Consider the following 19,288-nt stretch of genomic DNA (forward strand, 5'->3'; position numbering starts at 1 on the left):
ATACAAATACAAGAAAAATCTTGCGGCCGCCGGCTCTTGATTCCGCTCGTCTTGCGTTCTCAGGACGACAACTTTCAACTTTCCCCACGTGCGCCCCCTCCCCTCCTCCCACGCTGCGTTGCATTTTGAACCCTCGCCCCTATTTCTTTGGCGCTGCGCCGTCGGCCAAGCAGAGCTTGTTGTCGGTTGCTTCGACAAAGCAACAAGAAAACTAGCACTGCTTCTGGCCTCGGGCAAAAATTTTCAGCACGCCGCGGTTTCCTCTTTTTTCGACACTGTATGCCGTTTTGCTCCCGCAACAGCGTTCTGAATCCGCCCAACGGACAAGACCAGCGACCCGCTGCTCAACCACGTTGACCCGCTTTCGGTCACGACCAAGTCGACGACCACAGCGGCTCTTTGGGCTCTTTTCTTCGCCTCTTGCCTGGCATCATGGCTGCTCCCTACACACTTCCCTCGTCCGCGCTGCCTCATGCTCACCATAAACACATGCATTCACACTCCCAATCGCAGGCATCGCTTAGTGCCTGGAGGCCCGGCCCGACCGACAACCCGGCCACCTCCGTCGACGAGCACCTGGACGAGGCCGCCGACAAGTACACGAATCTGCGCAACAATGGTCACTCACACTCACACTCACACTCGCACTCGCACTCGCACGTCCACCATGCTAGCACCGAATCACATGCCGCCAGTCGCTCCTCTGGTCTCGCCAAAGACCGCCCGCGGCCCGCCTCCCTCGACGTCATGCAAGGCTGGACGCACGAGAAGACGACCAGCGGCAAGAGCATCATAGCCCACGATGGTGAAATTACGGCTGCGACACCCTACTCGCCGCCACGACAGATGCACAACACCCTGCACAGCCTATCATACGACGCCAATGCCGAACGGTCCATGTTTACCGCCGCTCTGCTGCCATATACCGCCAGGTTTCCCATTATACACGCCATCATGACGGAAAAGGACTCGAGGAGAATTTTCTACTTCATGATGTGTGTAGCGAGCAAGAATTTCGCTCTTCTCATGTACTGACCGTTTGCAGACTCAATTTCAACTTCATGGCCGTTCAAGCTTTTTACGGCTATCTTACCGACTCGCTTGGTCTTCTGAGCGACAGCATCCACATGTTCTTCGATTGCGTTGCGCTCCTCGTTGGTCTCTTGGCTGCAGTCATGAGCAAATGGCCCCCAAGCCAAAGATTTCCCTACGGCTTCGGCAAGATCGAAACCCTCAGTGGATTTGCCAACGGAATTCTACTCATGTAAGTTGTCCAGCTCACAGTGTGCTGAGTCGTGCTAATGGTCCCAGGCTTTTGAGTTTAGAAATTGCCTTTGAGGCCTTTGAGCGACTTTGGGAGGGCACCAAGACAAAACGACTCGGCGAGCTCTTCATTGTCAGCTCTCTAGGTCTGGCCATCAACCTCGTTGGCATGATGGCTTTCGGCCACCACCACCATCATGGTCACGGCCACGGTCACTCACACTCCCATTCACACGCCCAAGACCATGGACACGGCCACGGTCATGATCACGGCCATTCGCACTCGCACGACTTGGCCGAGGGCAAACCCAGTGGCGGAAATGACGCTCATGACAACGAAAATATGCGCGGCATTTATCTGCACATTATGGCTGATACTTTAGGTAGTGTTTCGGTCATTATATCTACAGTGCTGACCAGTTTTTGGGGTTGGTCTGGTTGGGATCCCCTTGCTTCATGTTTCATCGCGATTCTCATCTTTCTCTCTTCGCAACCGCTCGTAATTTCTTCGGGGAGGCGTCTGCTGCTCAGCGTCCCAGAAGATACCGAATACAACCTCCGCAACGTCCTCGGCGGCATTCTCCAGCAGCGCGGTGTCGTGGGCTACTCGGCGCCCAAATTCTGGAAAGACGATAGATCATGGGGTGACGACGGCGACAAGCTCGTCGGCGTGGTCCACGTCACTGTCGGGTTTGGCTACGCGTTTGACGAGGTCCGTGACCGCGTGCGCCAGTACCTACTCAAGGAAGGCATCGACGCCGTCGTGCAGGTCGAGAGGGAGGGGGACAACTCGTGCTGGTGCTCACGCGAGCGCGCGCTGACGCAACCACACACGCCCAAGTCGTTTTAGCGGACGCCTGTGACGTATATTCAAGCCCTGGGGAATCGGCCCTGGGCGAGCGTTGTTTGGACAGTAGCACCGCAGTTGGAGAGGGGTATTTTGGATGGTCATTTTTTGGATGGCCGTGTTTTGGATTCGGACCGGCTGGTCTGATTGGCAGTCTCACATACATATCGAAACATACAAGGTTGGACATGGCCTGGCAGGTTGCCATGGTGCACGGCGTATCGGCTCTGTATTATAGCGTGGCAATGGCCACCCACGGGCGTTTACATATTCTGGTTGAGCCATTATTCATTACGCGTTCATAGGTAGAAATGTACATTTTGTTTGCATAGCTGCCTAGCATTTGAGATGCAGACGGACGTGTATAAACGCCCGGCATGTTTGCCTCTTCTAATTCGTACATTCACGAGAGTTATGAGAAACCAGCACCGCTCGTCAGGTGGGCGGCGGACACAAGCGAGTCAGGTGGGTAATATGTAGGGGCATTTATATAGCAAGACACTTGGTCAGATTGACGGATGAAGGATTCCTCCCCTTCCTTGGTCTCGCTCTTCTTTTATCTGCTGTTTTTGTCCCGGATATAAACTGGTGAATGGATTGCCGGTATGCAGCCCACTGTACAGATTACACGATGCATCTCTGATAAGGTTGTCGCGGCAAGGTCTGGGGCTGAGATGAGGGATGGCGCTAACTCACGCCACATACGAAGCTCCTTTTTTTTTCCTCGTCTAATTTTCGACAGCTAATCAAGCCATGACACGACAAACGGGGCGCCGCTCATCATCCCGTCATGCATGTGCAGTGCCTTTGCCGCCTTAACTAATCAACTTGTCCGCTGATACCATTCCCAGCCCACGCCTTTCAACTAGCATTGTCATCTTTTGCTTTGGCATTTTATGCTCTTCTTCATCTGCTAGCCTTTTCTGATTCCTGTTCCTGTACTGCATCATCTGACGAGACCCCCATCCACTCCAACAATAGCAACCCTGTCTGCCTTGGGCCGTGTCACACATAGCGAGGCAGCATCCCCCTTTCCATCGCACGAACCGACCTTGACGACGCATCCAGGCGCTTCTTTGACACCATCCGCAATTCCACTCGTCGACTGGCCTGCCGCAACAAAAAAACGACGATATACCTTTTGCGCATGGCTGAGCTATAGGCTGCCGAGCGTGCTCTTACAGACAGTGCGACACCACATACACCGCAGGTCGGGACCAGCGCAGACGGAACGAAGCTCCACGAATCAACCTGCCGGACACCATGCTGGGCGACGACAAGGACCCAGCAGCGGCCGCCGGCAGCGCACCCGAGAAGCAGGACCAAAACATCCCGGCTCCCGAGGAAATCTCCTTGACCACAGACGGCACCGCCACCGCTGCCGCCCATAAACCCGACGATACCACTGCCGCCGAGATCAAGGCCGTCCTCTCGCCCATCACGCCCGCCTCGCCCGCACCGGGTAGCATCAACAGCGGGAGCAGCGGCGCCGCCTTCGACTTTACACCCCTCGTCACCGTCGTCGGCTTCCACCATGCCCGCGGGCCCGAGGTCGAGTCGTGGTTCGGCGTCGACGCCGGCGCCGACCCGGCCGCCGAGTACAACTGGCACCTGCTGCCATTCATGGCCCTCAGCGACGGCGCCCACGCCTCCGAGGAAGACTTTTCCTACTTTACCCTGCTGCGGCCCGCCGCCCCCGGCCGCCCCGCCTGCTCGCTCTTTGGCATCTCGTGCACCCGCCAGCTCGACGCTGCCGCCCTCCGCCACCGCCCGGCCGACGTCACGCGCTCCACGGTCCAGAAGGCCGTCGTCGTCATCGCCGACAGCCCGCACTTCTTTGGCGTCCTCCGCGAGCGTCTCGGCATGGTCACACACGCCTGGTTCGCCCAGCGCGACTTTACAGACGTCGAGATCCTTCGCCGCTTCCAGGAGAGCCTCGCCGACGAAAAGGCCCGCGGCGACTTGGCTGACACGGGAAACAGGGATCAGTACCTGGGCATGAGTATGCGTGAGCTGATTCACGAATACAAGTGGCAGACCTTGGTGCTGCTCAAGTGCTGTCTGTTGCAACCAAAGGTGAGTGAGGCACTAGTTCATCTCCGCCATGGGATGACATTAACCGGATCGGTCTGTAGATGCTCTTCTTTGGCTCGCGATGCGATAAGCTCTGCATGATCCAATTTGCCCTCATCTCGCTGATACCCGGCCTGATACGGAACCTACAAGACTGCGCCGACCCGGAGCTCAACGCCTACGAAGAGAAGCTGGCTCCCTCGACTAGCCTCCAGAGCAGCAACCGCAGTTCATTACTGCAGTTTATGGGACTGCCGCTGCAAATATTCGGCACGGGCGCCATCTTTGGACCATATACCCCTCTGCAACAGCTCGACCTGCTCGCCGACGTGGGCACCAAGTCGTACCTCGTCGGCAGCACCAACTCGCTGCTCCTCCAGCAAAGGGACCGCTACAGCGATATTCTCATCAACCTCGATGAGGGCACCGTCAACATCACATCCCCTTCCCTCAAAGCCGCGCTCGCGCTGACGGCCGCCGACCGCCGCTGGATCGACCTGCTGACGCAGCAAATCAACGAGACCTGGGACGAGGCCAACCCCAGTCGGCCCAAGACGCTGCAGTACGCTGGCAGCGAAGAGTACATTCGCTCGCAGTTTGAGTCGTACATTCTTGGCCTAATCTCATCGGTCAAGTTTCACAACTTTCTCGCTCAGCAGGGCGACATTTCCAAGAGCGCCTTCACCAGCGAGGAGGACCCGGCCGTTGACTTTGGTCTCGACTGGATCGCGGCTTGGCAGCGGACAGAAAACTACCGCATCTGGGAGGCGCACACCGACGCCAACCTCTTTGCCGTGTCAGAGCCCAAGCATCCCTGCGCCGGCGGCCTGACGATTGACGATGTTCAGCGCCGCATCGCCGACCAGGTCAAGGACTTGCACCTGGACGAGCGCCTTGCCCAGGGCCGCGAGATGCTCGGCCGCAACCTCGCGGCTGGACGCGACAAGGCCTCGTCCATGTTGAGCAAGCTCTACAGCGATATGGAGTACCTGCGCGAGTCCCAGCGCCGGCGCGCCGACGACCAAACCGGCGCCGGCACCGCATCGAGCGACAAGCCGGCCGGGGCCGCTAGCACGCCGTCTGCTGCGGCCTCCCCGACCTTTGCCGTCGACATGACCAAGGCCCAGGCCACCATGCAGACGGTCGGAACCAAGGCCGGCGCCTACATGTCTAGCTGGGCCTCGTGGGCCGGCGAGAAGCGCAAGAACAGCACCTGGACGGCCAACTGGCGCAACAGCAAGACCCAGCCCAAACACGGTGCAGGCAGCTCCACGCCCACCAGCCCCATTGACAGGGACTACCAGATCGTTAGCTCCCCCGGGTCGCGCGCCACCTCGACCGACGACAGCCACAGTCGCGCCAGCGGCAGCATGCGCCCGCTCACGCAGCAGAGCTTCAGCGAGAGCATCCTCTCCCGCACGAGTAGCTCCTTTGACCGGCCCCTGACGGGCGAGTCCGCCACCGGGGATGATGCGCTCGGCATCACCGCCATTTCATCTGCCGTCGCGTCCGATGCCGCCACCCCCGCTGCTGGCCAACGAAAGTCGACGACGATGACCAAGCACGACGGCTTCCAGACGGAAGAGCTTGTTGCCAGCACCAATGCGTCCACTGAGACGCCGCCCACCCCGGTCGGGATGTCATCGGCGGTGGCGGTGGCAGGTGCCAAGTCACTCAAGGAGGGCGAGTTTGTCGATGCAAAGACGGTGGCGGAAACCGAGACGAGATAGCAAGACACGATAGGCCAGAGCACGAAGAGGAGGGACCTCTGCAGGTGGGATACGAAGGAAATGAGTAATAAGAAGAATTCGGTATACAATGGATAAATATAAACCTAACGAATACACAATTACCAACACTTCATCTCTCTAGTCATATTTACTGATATTGACGAGTCTCAATTCCTCCTATGTGACCTTATTCTAATTAGCACTGCCTGTGTGCTTTTTCAGTTTATCATGATCAATGAGCAAGAATTTAGGTTTCTAGACTGTTTTCTCTCGCTTTGCAAATGCACGCTCAGCTTAATCCTATGATCCCGTCTTTACTCATTCCATACCCGAAAAAAAGAGATAAATAGAAAAAATAGTGCGTGCACCTGTTTGTTTGTTCCCTTCTCCTCTCTGCCTCCCCATCATGCCCCCCCTGTTCTCGTCATTTGATGATAAATGCCCTCCCGCAGCCAGTGTCTCCCTCCAGATCGGGCAAGTGGCGCGAGCGAGGGACCAGCCACCGATGTATCTGACGTGGGTGGTGGTACTGCATTTGTCCCAAAAGTCATTCTATATGCAGATTGCCTCGACCAGTCAAAAAATAAACTACCATTCATAAGAACATCATTTATGCAAGATACCCAAGCTCATCGTCCTCTAGACGCTCGAGATACTCCTTGTCTAGCAGAATCTCTATGCATTTCTTGATGTCTCCAATTTTGGGCACGAAGCGTGTGCGAATCTGGTTGATGGTTTCACTCACCAGCTGTGAGTGCTTCATCTTTTTACGGGCCTTCATGATTCGCACAATAGCAGACTACTAATCGTTAGCAACACGTAGCACCATGAAGATAAATGTGCTTTTACCTGTAGCAGAAGCTTTCTGTCTTCCTCAATAGTCTTGTTGGTCTCAGCCTCTTCCTGCTTGGCCTCCTTGGTACCTCCCAAGTTCAAATTCACACGAATCTTCTTGCTCTTGAAGTCATAGTTGAGATTGAATGTCTTGCCAGGACCGGGCTTCTCGCCACCAGCAACGAGTAGAACCTTGGCCTTGAGAATGACAGCGAGAGCTTGGTCAAGCACCTCGGCGCTCAGTGACGTTGTGGTCAGCAAATCCTCATAGAGGTAGGAATCATGCTCGTTGAACAGAAGCAGGATAGCCATTTGATAGACTGAGACCTGGAAGGTAAATGGCGTTTTGCTGTTCTTGCAATACCCCGTCTTGATCTCACCCTTGCAAAGATTCCAAAGCCATGTCAGCTTCCTGCCATCATGCTTGTGCTTGTAAAAGCGAGAAAACTTTTCGATTTCGTTGCCAATTTCCGCAGGAGGCTGAAAGTGTGTGCTAGGGGCTTGCAGCGGCCAAAACCCGGTGCCTAGGATTGAGAATGTCGAATCAATCGTCTTTTGGCTCTCAATTCCAGTGAGATGCTCGCGGAAGTCTCGGTTCAGATCCTTGGAGATTTGCATGTCCTGGAACATGCGCTGTAGCTTGTTCGTATACTCGAAGCCGCAAGCTTCCTTTAATTTGCTGATCATGCTGGTCTCAGCATCATCTGAAGACGAGTTGGCATGGACGAGACGCCTTGCCAACATGCGAGCGTAGAACTTTTGAAAGACATCTTTGTCTTCGATATATTTGAAAACAGTCATCAGCTGCGTAAGTGTACGCTCCAGATCAGCATCTTCCAGACTGGTGTTGCTCTTGCGTAAGAGTACATCGGTGTACTTTGCGAGAAGCTCCGGAGACTTGTTGGATCCCGTTTTGCAGACTTCGTTCCGGTTAACGAATTCTCGACAGGCATTGTCAAGTGACCTAGTAAATTCTGGCTCGTCGTTGAAGGCGTTTTTGACTAATGCCTGATACTTGGTGTGTATTTCAAGCAGGGCATCGACGTAGACCTTGGGTTCAAGTTTATCGCCGTCGGATGATTGAATCTTTTGCACCGCAGCCAGTCCAGCCCTGCGCACATGGTTCTCGAACTTGACTCGCAGAGGATCAAGACCGTTGGGAATACGGGCGAGAAGGTTGTACATGCGAGCCATGTCTTCTTCGCGATCGTTGTCCTGGAGCACTTGAAATTCATCACGTAATAGATCGGCATGATCAGCAATCAAAGCTTGGTTACAAGCCTTCTTGAGGGGGACAGCAATATCCTGGTGCAGGTACATGCTAACGCGCTCCTCTTCCTCTGCCAAGCGCGCCTCTGCCTTCTTCATGTATTCCACAACGCTGTTCTCGGCGACAAATTGCTTCGATTCGGCTTGGTAAAATGCGTTGGTAGCGTCTAGAAAGGGCTTTTCGAAATGAAATCTGTACACATCGAGGGTGGATTTGGAAGGATCGGCTTCGTCAAGTCCTAAGGACACAAACGAGTCCACCACCTGCTTGATCTGGCCATGTTCAATCGTCTCTCCGTTTCGCTGCTTCTCGACAAGCTTGAGCACAGCGTCCATGACCTTTTCAGAGACCATGGCAAATAGGACTTTGCGCCACTCGACGAGGTGTAGGGTGTAGACATCGTAGATGCTTTTCTTGCCCTCATCGATTTCGCGTTTGACCCAATGGCGATTGAGATAGCGGAACAAGTGATGGATATACTTGCCAGCAATAGTGTAACGGCCCCATTCTCTGATGTAATAGGCCAGTAGCGCCTCCTCGGTATGTGATTTCGACTGTTCGTGGAGATCCTCGAGATGAGCCTTAAGGTAGGCGATGAGCTTGTGGTATAACTCTTCACCGAGTAGATGAGCTGGTATAGCTGTTAGCAGGAGCGTGTATTGGCAATACAGCACAAAGGGTGTTACGTACCGCCGCGGTGGTTCGAATGCATAGCTGGACCGCCAAGGCCAACAGCCTTTTGCGAGGTACAAAAGTTGTGAACGGCCCTGAGTGAATTAGCGACAAGTCCACGACATCAAACATACTCAAGAACCCACGTGTAGACACCCATGTACAGCTGCATATCAATACCTTGATGGAGATCGTTCATGACACGGTTCACACCAAGCACGAGGTACCGCCAACTGGGGAAGAGTCAGCAACGGAAATGTGTAGCAGTCTCGGGGTGGCGACGTACGTCGCCTCTATATCCTCTCTATTGGGGATAGAGGGCATCGGGCTCGGTGCAGCTGTGCCAGGCGCCATGATGGACAATGGTGATGAGGATGCGTTGGTTGTTGGCGGGGTCTTGTCAAATGGCGAGGGGTGGATGGCAACGACGGTATAGTGGGTGGCCGTTCGCTCGAGAGGCAGCGGAGAAATGGCGAAATCGGGGCACAGAAAGTCGGTGCAGGCGGAAAGTGACTCGGGAGGCTGGTATCGACGGGTTGCCGTGTACTCGGGGAGCGGTCGTGTCAAGAACAGATGACTGTAGCGACGGGTAGGTGGCGGCGCAAACGCGACAACAAGCTGGACCAGGCAGGAGACCAGCTCGCACTTTGCCGATGCGCCAGAGACTGGGAGGAAGAAAATATATCCGTAGAGAGATGGGCTATGGATGGGAGTCAGCTACAGACTAACTCGCCCGTTAGCGGCCGTTCGAAACGTAAAATGGAGGACAAGGCACGAAAAAGTTGGTGATGATTCAGATGGGCGGCAAGAATGAAGTCGGAAGTGACGAGATGGCAACAGGTACGGGTCAAGGATTATTAGGCAGCTCAAGCACCAGGCAGCCAGCTAGCTTCCGCGAGTTCAAGGCAGTCGCGGGGGGTTCAGTGACTCCGGGTTGCGGGTTTCGCTCACTGCCAGGGTGCGTTGGGACCATTGAGCTAGCCGTTTTGCTGCCTCTCACCGCTTTGTAGCAGCGGCTACTGGTAGTTGACTAAACCCACTGTAGGTCTTTTTTTTAATAGATAATTTTCCCCCTGTCACAACGCTATTAGGCTGCTATTATGTATAAAAAAAAACCCCTTTATGCTTTTTATAAGTCGTGTTAGATATGTTGAAAGCGTTGTGATAGGGGAAAATTACATGTTGAACAGAAAACGTGTTCTAGTGCCCTGTTAGAAATAGGCCTCACGCGTACCTCATACCAAGCAAGGTACAGTGGGGTTCCAAAAATGTAGCTACAGTGGGTGTACCTGCAACGACCATGTTATTCTCGACGTGCAAGATGCCATCATGCTCCATGTGCTAGATTATAGTTAATTACTACATAGACAAATAACAAAGGACAAAAACGGTCCCATTCGATACCAAAGTCGCTATCAATTGTATATTCCAAACCAACCGCTTGATCCGCCAACGCCAATCGCACACACTCAGACTCCCCAATGTATTATACATGGCCGTCGTCTTCCCGGCCGCCGAGTTTTTCTATTACACGAAAAACGTTCACCGACAAATTCATGGTCCATGCAAGCAACCCAATAAGCATAAGGGCCGCCAGTCCATCTGCCAGCTTCCGTATCGGCTCCAGGCTGACGTTGTGATACAACAGCGCCTCAAAGGCGAGCGCTGTGCTGGCGGATTTGAATATGATGAAGAAGAGGTCAAGCAAGATGAGAGACATTTTATCCACGGCTGGTCGCAAACCTAGAGGTTTTCCCGTGTATTCGTCCCGTATCATGTAGGCCGAGTATGGGATCGCTACTGTGTCGACCGCAACAGCAAAAAGGGATTGTGTGCTCTCGGCACCACCCGTCCTGCCCCCCACCACCTCTAGCCGATATATGCGAGCGGCAATTCCCAAGGCGATAATCGAGGTGATGATGACGATCAGTCGGAATACTAGAGGAGATAGCGAATGGTTGAGCGCCATCAACCACAGTCGTTTCCAGCCTCCCAGTGCTCGTCTCCGCCGGGTTTGTCGCGGGCGGCTCATGTCCAAATCCAGCGTCGTCTGACGATTGAAGTTTGGATACAAGTCATTCAAGTATTCTGGAGCCACCACTTGCGATCTCTCATTCTGTGGTCGACCCCATTTAGAGGATGCGATAAAGTCGTGCCATGTTGCTTGGGGCCGCCAAGGCGATGGGTGGTGACCAGCAACAATGACGGGTTCTGCCGACCGCAAATGGTCCCATTTGCGGCCTCGCATAGAGGCCCTGCCATAGCGCAAAAAGTGCGGTATACGGGCCCGTACCTTTTGTGCTGGGCCAAGTGTCGGGTCCTCGATGTCTATGAATCCGTCCCTGGAAACTCGTCGCAGTGGTTCTTGTGGCACTGAATTGGGTTGGGGTGCAACGGCGCGGGGGGGGATGCTGAGCTCCGGAGGCTTCCCGCTGGCTGCATCGTCATGTTCCTCCTTGTACGAATCGATCCATGCTAAGTCAAGTCAGCCTGACAGTTCAACACGGTCCAGATGAGGTACTTGGGCAGCCAAGGTGGGCAGACACTTACGCGGAAGCGATCTTGGCGGCCGCAGCCTTGGAGGGGTCTGGTGAGCTGTGTTTGATGTCGAATTGGACGGAACTGCGCTTCCGGAAGAGCTCTTGGGCACCCCCGGGCGCGTATCAGAGTCTGGGGTCATTGCGTTGCGTGCGCGCACTCCGTCGGAGGCAACGGAGGTGCAACTTGGAGCACGAGCAGTTATGCGCAAGGAAGAGAGCCCCGCGAGGGAAGCATGGTCCTCTATGAACAGTACTAAGCGAGCGAATATGATTGGAAAGAAACCAAAACCAAGGCCTGCGGTGATTCCTGCGAATGGCCCAGCAAGGAACTGCCCACGTTGGTGGTCAGGCGCTGGCAGCAGCGCAGGAGTAAGTCTGGTGACGTCTTTGCCCGGCGCTGGAGACGGCAGGCAATTGCGGCTTGCTGGAAGGAGCTTGCAAGGATGCCGGATGCCTATGCGGATAGGTAGTTAGGCGAAAGGGACTGAGTACTTTCCCATGCGTGACTGGGTCACAAACTATTACCTAGGTAGGTAGGTATGAACAGTAGGTCCGTAATCTGCTGTACTCGGTATATTATTATTGTTTGGATTTGTTTCCGAAAATGAGCCTGTGACTCCGCTAAAAAACCGTCGGACATTTGCTGGGCAGCTACAGGTACTAGTTAGCTGTACTAGCTGTTTGCAGATTCATTTCAGCAGCCTCCGTCACCTGATGACGCGCCAACACAGCTCGACACGCTTCCCAGTTCCCAGGCTAACTAATTCTTTGGCGCGTTTGCAGCTAAGTTGGCACCTGCATGCTCAACAATACGCCCGCCACTGCAAAGCGTCGACACCAGCGTCTTTCGAACGCCCACCTGCTCAATGAGACTACTTTCCTGCACGCAATCCGCTCTCTGAGCTCATTCTCAATTCCTACCTGATCGAAGCTTCCACCGAGGACCCCGAGATGCCGCCGCCATCTGTGACAGAGCGGAACCGAATGAAGGCCTTTGTGGAACAAACTGGCAACCGACTACCAGGCTCACCGCAGAAACATCGGCGCGGCGACCAGAGTCCAGATACGGCATTTACCGAGAACCTCGAGAGTCTCAACATAATTCAGCCCAACAACCAATATGGGAAAGTGCAGGACGATGTGTTTGACGAGAACGTTCGTCCGCCTTCAGTTCAGGGTGTTGATCGCCGCTCCGGACCCTTGCACCACCTCTTCACTGGATCTGAGCTCTCCGAGGGCTTCATGAGGTCGGGTCTCTCTTCGCCCACAAGCGAACCCAGTAGAAGGGTTCCGGTCAAATATGTGTCCAAGGCACCTTACAAACCAGAATCGAAGAAGCCACCGCGACTTGCTCACGGTGGCACCCAGAGCTTACCGACCTTGACGGTTGGAAGTGATTTTCGCATGACTGTCACCGAGCCGCAGCACAATGACTTTGCCGACATGAAGGATGGGTTTTCGGCAGCTGGCATAACGCATCCCAACCCGAGATACCCTGGGAGCCCAGTACGAAACAGCCATAGGCATCATCACCATCACCGTACTCATCAACCCGCCCAACCCGCCCAACCAAGAACTTCCCGCAAACGCGAACCAGTGATGCCAATACCACAACCGGAAGAAGAGATACGGGGTAGGACGCAAAGTCGAGCGAGATTCGATGCCCTGTCGCCGGCTTTTACTGATAGCGACGACGGGCCACAACCAACCCACGACAACGAAGACGTTCAAACAACACCACGGGGTAAACAGCTGCCAATGCGAAACAGGGTGCATTACTCTCCTTCGCGCTCTCCAGTCAAGCAGTTTGGAGACAGAAAAAGACGCCGCAAAAGCTTAGACTACGACGACCAGGCACTGAACACAATGGAGTACCAAGAGCTTCTTGAACAACCATTTGATTTCGACCCGGCGACGGCGAGCGCGTCAGGCAACTCGGACGGGCATAGTGGTGATGGGAACCAGAGGCTGGCGCAAATGCGACACATGGGAAGCGTCGAACAGCAAAGATTCTTTGGCGACATGTCGGTGGACGAGTGGGAATCGGCGGGGAACTGGCTCTCGGAACAATTCACAGGTATAATGTGGAAACTGACGGCGGCTCGGCAGTCTAAACGGCGCATTGTAGACAGTTTTGAGCTCGAGGCTGCTGCGCGCGAAGCAGAAGTCAGGCGGCGGTCTGATAAGATTGACGAGAAGCTTCAGAAAATGCGCGAGGATGGTATGAAGGTGGTTGGAGGAGGTCGTCGTGGATGAGGGAGCCATATACACAATTTGCTGGCTGTGCTACGAGTTATGAGCTACGATTTATGAGGATATGATGACTCTGCTGCCGAATAAGGGAGGGGCGGATTTGCTAAACGTATACATGTAATGGAGAAGAGCATTCTGAAGTAGCACTATTATATGCGTACCACCTGCTTGACACATCTATCAGGCCCTACTATCATGCGAAGCTGGCAGCCCGGGCGATGAGAAAATATGCCGGATCGAACGCCATCGGTATATAACTCATAGGCGGGGAAATAACCGTCGACAAACTGGATGATTTGTTGGTTGGTCATGCCGGCATCGGGATCACCTTTAATGAGTCGGAGATGGTCCTCTTGCTCCGCCCGCCAGGTGTATACGTATTGGGTGTCCTCGGCGTCAATTTGAATGAAGACATGGAATAGATTGGTCAGGGCATCGTAGGCACGTAGGTGGTGGTTGACGAATATGAGGTGCTCGAGCTGGTGTGACTGGAGCGTGCGGCTGGGCGCCTTCCAGCGGCGTTGGACCTCGTCGTCGGAGACGGGCCGAAAGCCAACGGACCAGCCCTCAAGCATCAGGACGTCGATGGGGGGCTGGCCGGGTTGGTTGACGGGCAGCCAGGCGGATTCGGGGAGGCGGTCGCCCCGGCCGTGGAAAGCGGCCTTGTCGTAGAGAGGCAGCTTGGTGGGCTGGCCCCGGATGAGGTCTGCAAAGACTTGCGTCGCGAGGGCTACGTCATGGGTGCCTATTGATTTCATTTAGCGGGCAACGTTTGGATGGTGAGCGCATGGCGGGCATGTGTTGCGGTATACTGGTCCGGCGTACCTGGCTCGCCGCGGTGCTGGACCAGGGCATTGTCGGGGTGCAGCGCCGCGAGCGCAGTCTGGTCGTCGTGGGTGAGGTAAAAGTCGTCGATGCTGCAGACGATGGCGTGCACGGAGCTTTGGACGAGCGCGGCCGTCAAGGCGGCAACAAGCGTGGTCTTGCCGGCGCCCTGGATGCCGTTGAGGCCGACGACCAGAGGCGGGGTGGTGGCAGCGGCATCGGCTTTGGCGTGACGGGCTCGGTGCGCGGCGAGATGCTCGAGGATAAATGGCACGCAGATGGGAGCCTTGTCATCGACAAAGGCAGTCGGCATTGCGGGCTATATTGGCTTTGCGCGCAAAAATAAAGGGTTGGGGTTGACAAGATTGGTCCGGGGCTACGACAGCCATGTGTGGGGGTGATGATGTGGTGGGTCGTGGGTGTGGTGGTTGGATATAGGCGACTTGGTAGCCGGGCCCGGGGTTGTGGGGTAAACGGTGGGCGATGGGTGTGCGGCAGAGACGTGGAAGGGAAACGGAATCTTTGTGGAGAGCGATGGGCTTTCGTTTCTTTTTTTCTGACTTTGAAACCTGAGAAGCTGGGATCTGGGGAAGTAACTAGAACGGCGACGGCGGGCAATGATGACGATGGAGGTCTCCGGCTAGGAACGGGGATGTGTCAAGATGCTTCTCGGAACGGAGTATGAAGACAGAGTAATAGAAAGGACGGCGAAATTTACGGACAAGGTGCATGCTTGCTATTCTCCGGTCGGGTGGTGTGTGGACAAAGGGCAGGCTACATAGGAGACACATGTAAAGGCAGGACCTTGTGCAGCTGGTAGCCTGCCTACAGGCTACTATACGCCTTATAATAGCACCTGGAGCTAATTCGGTAGTACAAACTAGCAGCGCTCCGGCAGCCGATGCTGATGATGTAGCCCGGCTCATTGGCCCGGGAGTTTTCTGGGGCGGAGCTGGATTGGCTGGGGTCAGAGGATATGGAGAGGGACGGACACTACGCAGCCGATGAGATTTTTTAAATTTCATCCTCTGCGTTTATTGTACTTTTATTATTAATAATTAAAGCGTCAAAAGGACTCTGGCCGCGTGCACATCTCATCTGCAGGTCATCATGGCCAGGCGTCCTAGCATGTGAAGCTCAAAGCCCGCCCCCGAAGCGGAATGGTGCTAATGGCGCGCCCCACAGGCTACTAAGGCCCCAAGGCCCCTCGGTACCCGCAGCTTGTGAACCGAGGCTTTTGGCCTGCTGCTTGTCGCAGTCGGCCCTCGTACACCCAGAGCTTCCCATTCACCTCGTTTGCTTTAAGAAGACCCCCGGCTGGCTATTTCATCTTTCCCAATCGCCGAACCTCTTCTTTTTCCCTCTTCCACTTCCCTATTTTCCATCTCTGATACCCCTCTCACTTCCTATCATCCCGCTTATCTCTTGTGGTCCATCTTGACTGATCCCCTCGAGATTGACAAGTTGGCTCTTCTTCTATCCTTCTCCCCTCTCCTCACATCAACCCACATTGCATCATGTCTGAGCAGCTGCGATACGACGGCCAGGTCGTCGTCGTGACCGGCGCTGGTGGTGGCCTCGGCAAGGCCTACGCCCTCTTTTACGCCTCGCGCGGTGCCAGCGTCGTCGTCAATGACCTCGGCGGCTCCTTCACCGGTGAAGGCAACTCGGCCAAGGTACGTGCTTTCCCGACTGCTTTCCCGACCCCCCGGCCCGGTTCGCAGCCGCGCCCGCACTACCCGGGTATCTCGGGAATGAACCCTGGCCCATTGCCGCCGGTGACAACCCGACAAAAAAGCAAAGACTAATCTCCCATCTTGTTTCCAGGCTGCCGACGTCGTCGTCGATGAGATCAAGGCCGCCGGCGGCAAGGCCGTCTCCAACTACGACTCGGTCGAGTTTGGCGACAAGATCATTGACACGGCCATCCAGTCCTTTGGCCGTGTCGACGTCGTCATCAACAATGCCGGCATCCTCCGCGACACCAGCTTTAAGAACCTCAAGGACCAGGACTGGGACCTCATCATGCGCGTCCACGTCTACGGCGCCTACAAGGTCGCCCGCGCCGCCTGGCCCCATTTCCGCAAGCAAAAGTACGGTCGCGTCATCAACACTGCCTCGGCCGCCGGCCTCTACGGCAACTTTGGCCAGACCAACTACTCAGCCGCCAAGCTCGCCCTTGTCGGCTTCACCGAGACCCTTGCCAAGGAGGGCTTCAAGTACAACATTCTCTGCAACGTCATTGCCCCCATTGGTACGCACAATTTCCTCCAAGTCGCTAGTTTCTCTTCTTCGCCCTCCATCGAGCAACCCGCTAACCGAGCGTAGCCGCGTCACGTCTGACCAGCACCGTCTTCCCCCCCGAGCTGCTCGAGGCGCTCAAGCCCGAGTTCGTCGTCCCCGTCGTCGGTGTCCTCACCCACAAGAGCAACACCGGTGACACGGGCGGCATCTACGAGGTCGGTGGCGGTTTCGCTGCCAAGCTCCGCTGGCAGCGCGCCGAGGGTCTGCTCCTCAAGCCCGACGCCTCCTACACGGCCAGCGCCATCATCAAGAACTGGGACAAGGTCGTCGACTTCTCCAGCAACTCCACCTTCCCCGCGGAGCCCAACAACTTCATCGAGCTCTCCGAGCGCTCCGCCCAGCTGCCCCCCAGCGAGCAGGGCGAAAAGATTGACTACACCGGCAAGGTCGTTCTCATCACCGGTGCCGGCGCCGGTATTGGCCGTGCCTACGCCCTCGCCTTTGCCAAGGCTGGTGCCTCGCTCGTTATCAACGATCTCGTCAACCCTGACGATGTTGTCAACGAGATCAAGAAGGCCGGCGGCAAGGCTGTTGGTGTCAAGGCTTCTGCCGAAGACGGCGATGTTGTCGTCCAGGCTGCCATTGATGCCTTTGGCCGCATTGACGTTGTTGTCAACAACGCTGGTATCCTTCGCGACAAGGCCTTCACCAACATGGATGACAGCCTCTGGAACCCCGTCTTCAACGTTCACCTTCGTGGTACCTACAAGGTCACCAAGGCCGCTTGGCCTCACTTTCTTAAGCAGAAGTACGGCCGTGTCATCAACACCACCTCCACTAGTGGTATCTATGGCAACTTTGGCCAGGCCAACTACTCCGCTGCCGTATGTACCCATCTAAACAGTCGCGCGCATCATAAACTAACAATCGACAGAAATGCGGTATCCTCGGCTTCTCCCGTGCTCTTGCCATCGAAGGTGCCAAGTACAACATCAACGTCAACACCATTGCCCCCAACGCCGGCACCGCCATGACCAAGGCTGTCTTCACCCCCGAGATGCTCGAGTCCTTCAAGCCCGACTACATTGCGCCTCTCATCCTCGCCCTCTGCAGCGACGTCTGCCCCGACCCCACCGGCGGCCTCTACGAGGTCGGCAGCGGCTGGGCCGGCAAGACCCGCTGGCAGCAGGCCGGCGGCCACGGCTTCCCCGTCGACGTGCCTCTGACACCTGAGGAGGTGGTCAAGAACTGGAAGGCCATTACCGACTTTGAGGACGGCCGCGCCGAGAACCCCGAGCGAACCACCGACTCGTTTGGCAAGATCATGGGCAACCTGGAGAACAAGGCCGGCAGCAGCAAGGTATGAGTTTGACCCTACCTTTCCTTGATGTAGAACCATATACGAATTAGAATGAACACAACATGTATTTTATCATCACCATTTCAACTCGCGCATGTAATATGCATACCGTTTGGATCGTATGCTAATGTGTTTTTTGTGCGAGCAACAGGCTGCCAGCGCCGCTCCCGCCAACGAGTACCTCGCTGCCATTGACGAGGCTCTCAAGACTGAGGGCGCTCCCACCCCCTTCACATACGAGGAGCGCGACACTCTGCTGTACAACATTGGTGTCGGCGCCAAGGCCACTGAGCTCGACTACGTCTTGTAAGCTTCCCGTACCGCGCACGCCCACCTACTCGTGCCAATCTGCTAACCCAACCGTGCGCGCGTATAGCGAGGGCGCAGAAAACTTCCAGCTGCTGCCCACGTACGGCGTCATCCCCGCCATGACGGCCGACGTCGGCTTCTCCTTTGACAAGATTGTGCCCAACTTCAACCCGATGACGCTGTTGCACGGCGAGCAGTACCTCGAGGTGCGCAAGTTCCCCTTGCCCACGAGTGCCAACCTCGTGAGCAGGGGCCGCCTGCTCGAGGCCGTCGACAAGGGCAAGGCCGCCGTCGTCAAGACGGCCATCACCACCACCCTTGCCGAGACGGGCGAGGAGGTCTTTTACAACGAAATGACCGTCTTCCTCCGCGGCGCCGGCGGCTTCGACGGACAGAAGCAGCCCGCGGACCGCGGCGCCGCCACGGCCGCCAACGTGCCCCCCAAGCGCGCCCCGGACCACGTCCACGAGGAGTACGTCCACCCGGACCAGGCCGCCATCTACCGCCTCAGCGGCGACTACAAGTACGTCTTTTTGAAAAAGAGAAGCAACTCTGCACAACGCTTTCTTTTTGCGAACCGTTGCTAACCCTGCATCAGCCCTCTTCACGTGGACCCCGCCTTTGCCAAGATGGGCGGCTTCAAGAAGCCCATCCTGCACGGCCTCTGCTCTTTCGGAATCGCCGGCAAGGCCATCTACGACAAGTACGTCGGCTGTGACTAACCCCTCAAGCTCCGTACAAGTACGCTAACGTGACGTTGCAGGTTCGGCCCCATCAAGAACATCAAGGTCCGCTTCGCCGGCACCGTTGACCCCGGCCAGACCATCATCACCGAGATGTGGAAGGAGGGCAACAAGGTCATCTTCACCTCCAAGGTCAAGGAGACTGGCAAGCCTTCTATTGCCGGCGCCGCTGCCGAGCTCGTCTCTGCCGACAAGAGCAAGATTTAAAGAAAAGAAATACAGCAGAAAACAAAAACAATTTATGATGTCATGGTTGGATCGCAACTGATATCAGAAGGAGGGACAAGGACCAAGTCGCCTTCTGGTGTATTATAAAATCGGAGAA

At 55.6% G+C, this 19,288-nt stretch overlaps 7 protein-coding genes across 7 annotated transcripts; 4 read left to right on the plus strand and 3 right to left on the minus strand.

The window, feature by feature from the left end:
• Window positions 1–489: 489 nt before the first annotated feature.
• Window positions 490–2,113, plus strand: CCM_04211 (cation efflux protein/zinc transporter; the record flags this gene model as incomplete). Its single annotated transcript, XM_006669359.1, has 3 exons — window positions 490–995; window positions 1,046–1,264; window positions 1,312–2,113. 3 exons carry the CDS (start codon window positions 490–492, stop codon window positions 2,111–2,113), a joined length of 1,527 nt encoding a protein of 508 aa, XP_006669422.1.
• Window positions 2,114–3,373: 1,260 nt separating this feature from the next.
• On the plus strand, window positions 3,374–5,913 carry CCM_04212 (LAlv9 family protein; the record flags this gene model as incomplete). The annotated part of the gene is made up of 2 exons (XM_006669360.1): window positions 3,374–4,186; window positions 4,246–5,913. 2 exons carry the CDS (start codon window positions 3,374–3,376, stop codon window positions 5,911–5,913), a joined length of 2,481 nt encoding a protein of 826 aa, XP_006669423.1.
• Window positions 5,914–6,523: 610 nt separating this feature from the next.
• On the minus strand, window positions 6,524–9,662 carry CCM_04213 (cullin-2; the record flags this gene model as incomplete). Its single annotated transcript, XM_006669361.1, has 6 exons — window positions 6,524–6,712; window positions 6,763–8,648; window positions 8,708–8,784; window positions 8,824–8,922; window positions 8,976–9,406; window positions 9,564–9,662. 6 exons carry the CDS (start codon window positions 9,660–9,662, stop codon window positions 6,524–6,526), a joined length of 2,781 nt encoding a protein of 926 aa, XP_006669424.1.
• A 513-nt stretch (window positions 9,663–10,175) lies between these two features.
• CCM_04214 (uncharacterized protein) lies at window positions 10,176–11,369 on the minus strand (the record flags this gene model as incomplete). The annotated part of the gene is made up of 2 exons (XM_006669362.1): window positions 10,176–11,164; window positions 11,240–11,369. The coding sequence occupies 2 exons, from the start codon at window positions 11,367–11,369 to the stop codon at window positions 10,176–10,178; spliced, it is 1,119 nt and encodes a 372-aa protein (XP_006669425.1).
• Window positions 11,370–12,180: 811 nt separating this feature from the next.
• On the plus strand, window positions 12,181–13,485 carry CCM_04215 (uncharacterized protein; the record flags this gene model as incomplete). The annotated part of the gene is made up of 1 exon (XM_006669363.1): window positions 12,181–13,485. The coding sequence occupies one exon, from the start codon at window positions 12,181–12,183 to the stop codon at window positions 13,483–13,485; it is 1,305 nt and encodes a 434-aa protein (XP_006669426.1).
• Window positions 13,486–13,631: 146 nt separating this feature from the next.
• Window positions 13,632–14,620, minus strand: CCM_04216 (Uridine/cytidine kinase, putative; the record flags this gene model as incomplete). Its single annotated transcript, XM_006669364.1, has 2 exons — window positions 13,632–14,227; window positions 14,308–14,620. 2 exons carry the CDS (start codon window positions 14,618–14,620, stop codon window positions 13,632–13,634), a joined length of 909 nt encoding a protein of 302 aa, XP_006669427.1.
• Window positions 14,621–15,824: 1,204 nt separating this feature from the next.
• On the plus strand, window positions 15,825–19,170 carry CCM_04217 (peroxisomal hydratase-dehydrogenase-epimerase; the record flags this gene model as incomplete). Its single annotated transcript, XM_006669365.1, has 9 exons — window positions 15,825–15,983; window positions 16,032–16,085; window positions 16,135–16,561; window positions 16,636–17,435; window positions 17,486–17,911; window positions 18,063–18,217; window positions 18,288–18,743; window positions 18,819–18,923; window positions 18,984–19,170. 9 exons carry the CDS (start codon window positions 15,825–15,827, stop codon window positions 19,168–19,170), a joined length of 2,769 nt encoding a protein of 922 aa, XP_006669428.1.
• Between the last annotated feature and the right edge of the window lie 118 nt (window positions 19,171–19,288).

The sequence above is a fragment of the Cordyceps militaris genome (assembly GCF_000225605.1).
Source record: "Cordyceps militaris CM01 unplaced genomic scaffold CCM_S00003, whole genome shotgun sequence".
Taxonomy (NCBI): Eukaryota; Fungi; Ascomycota; class Sordariomycetes; order Hypocreales; family Cordycipitaceae; genus Cordyceps; species Cordyceps militaris.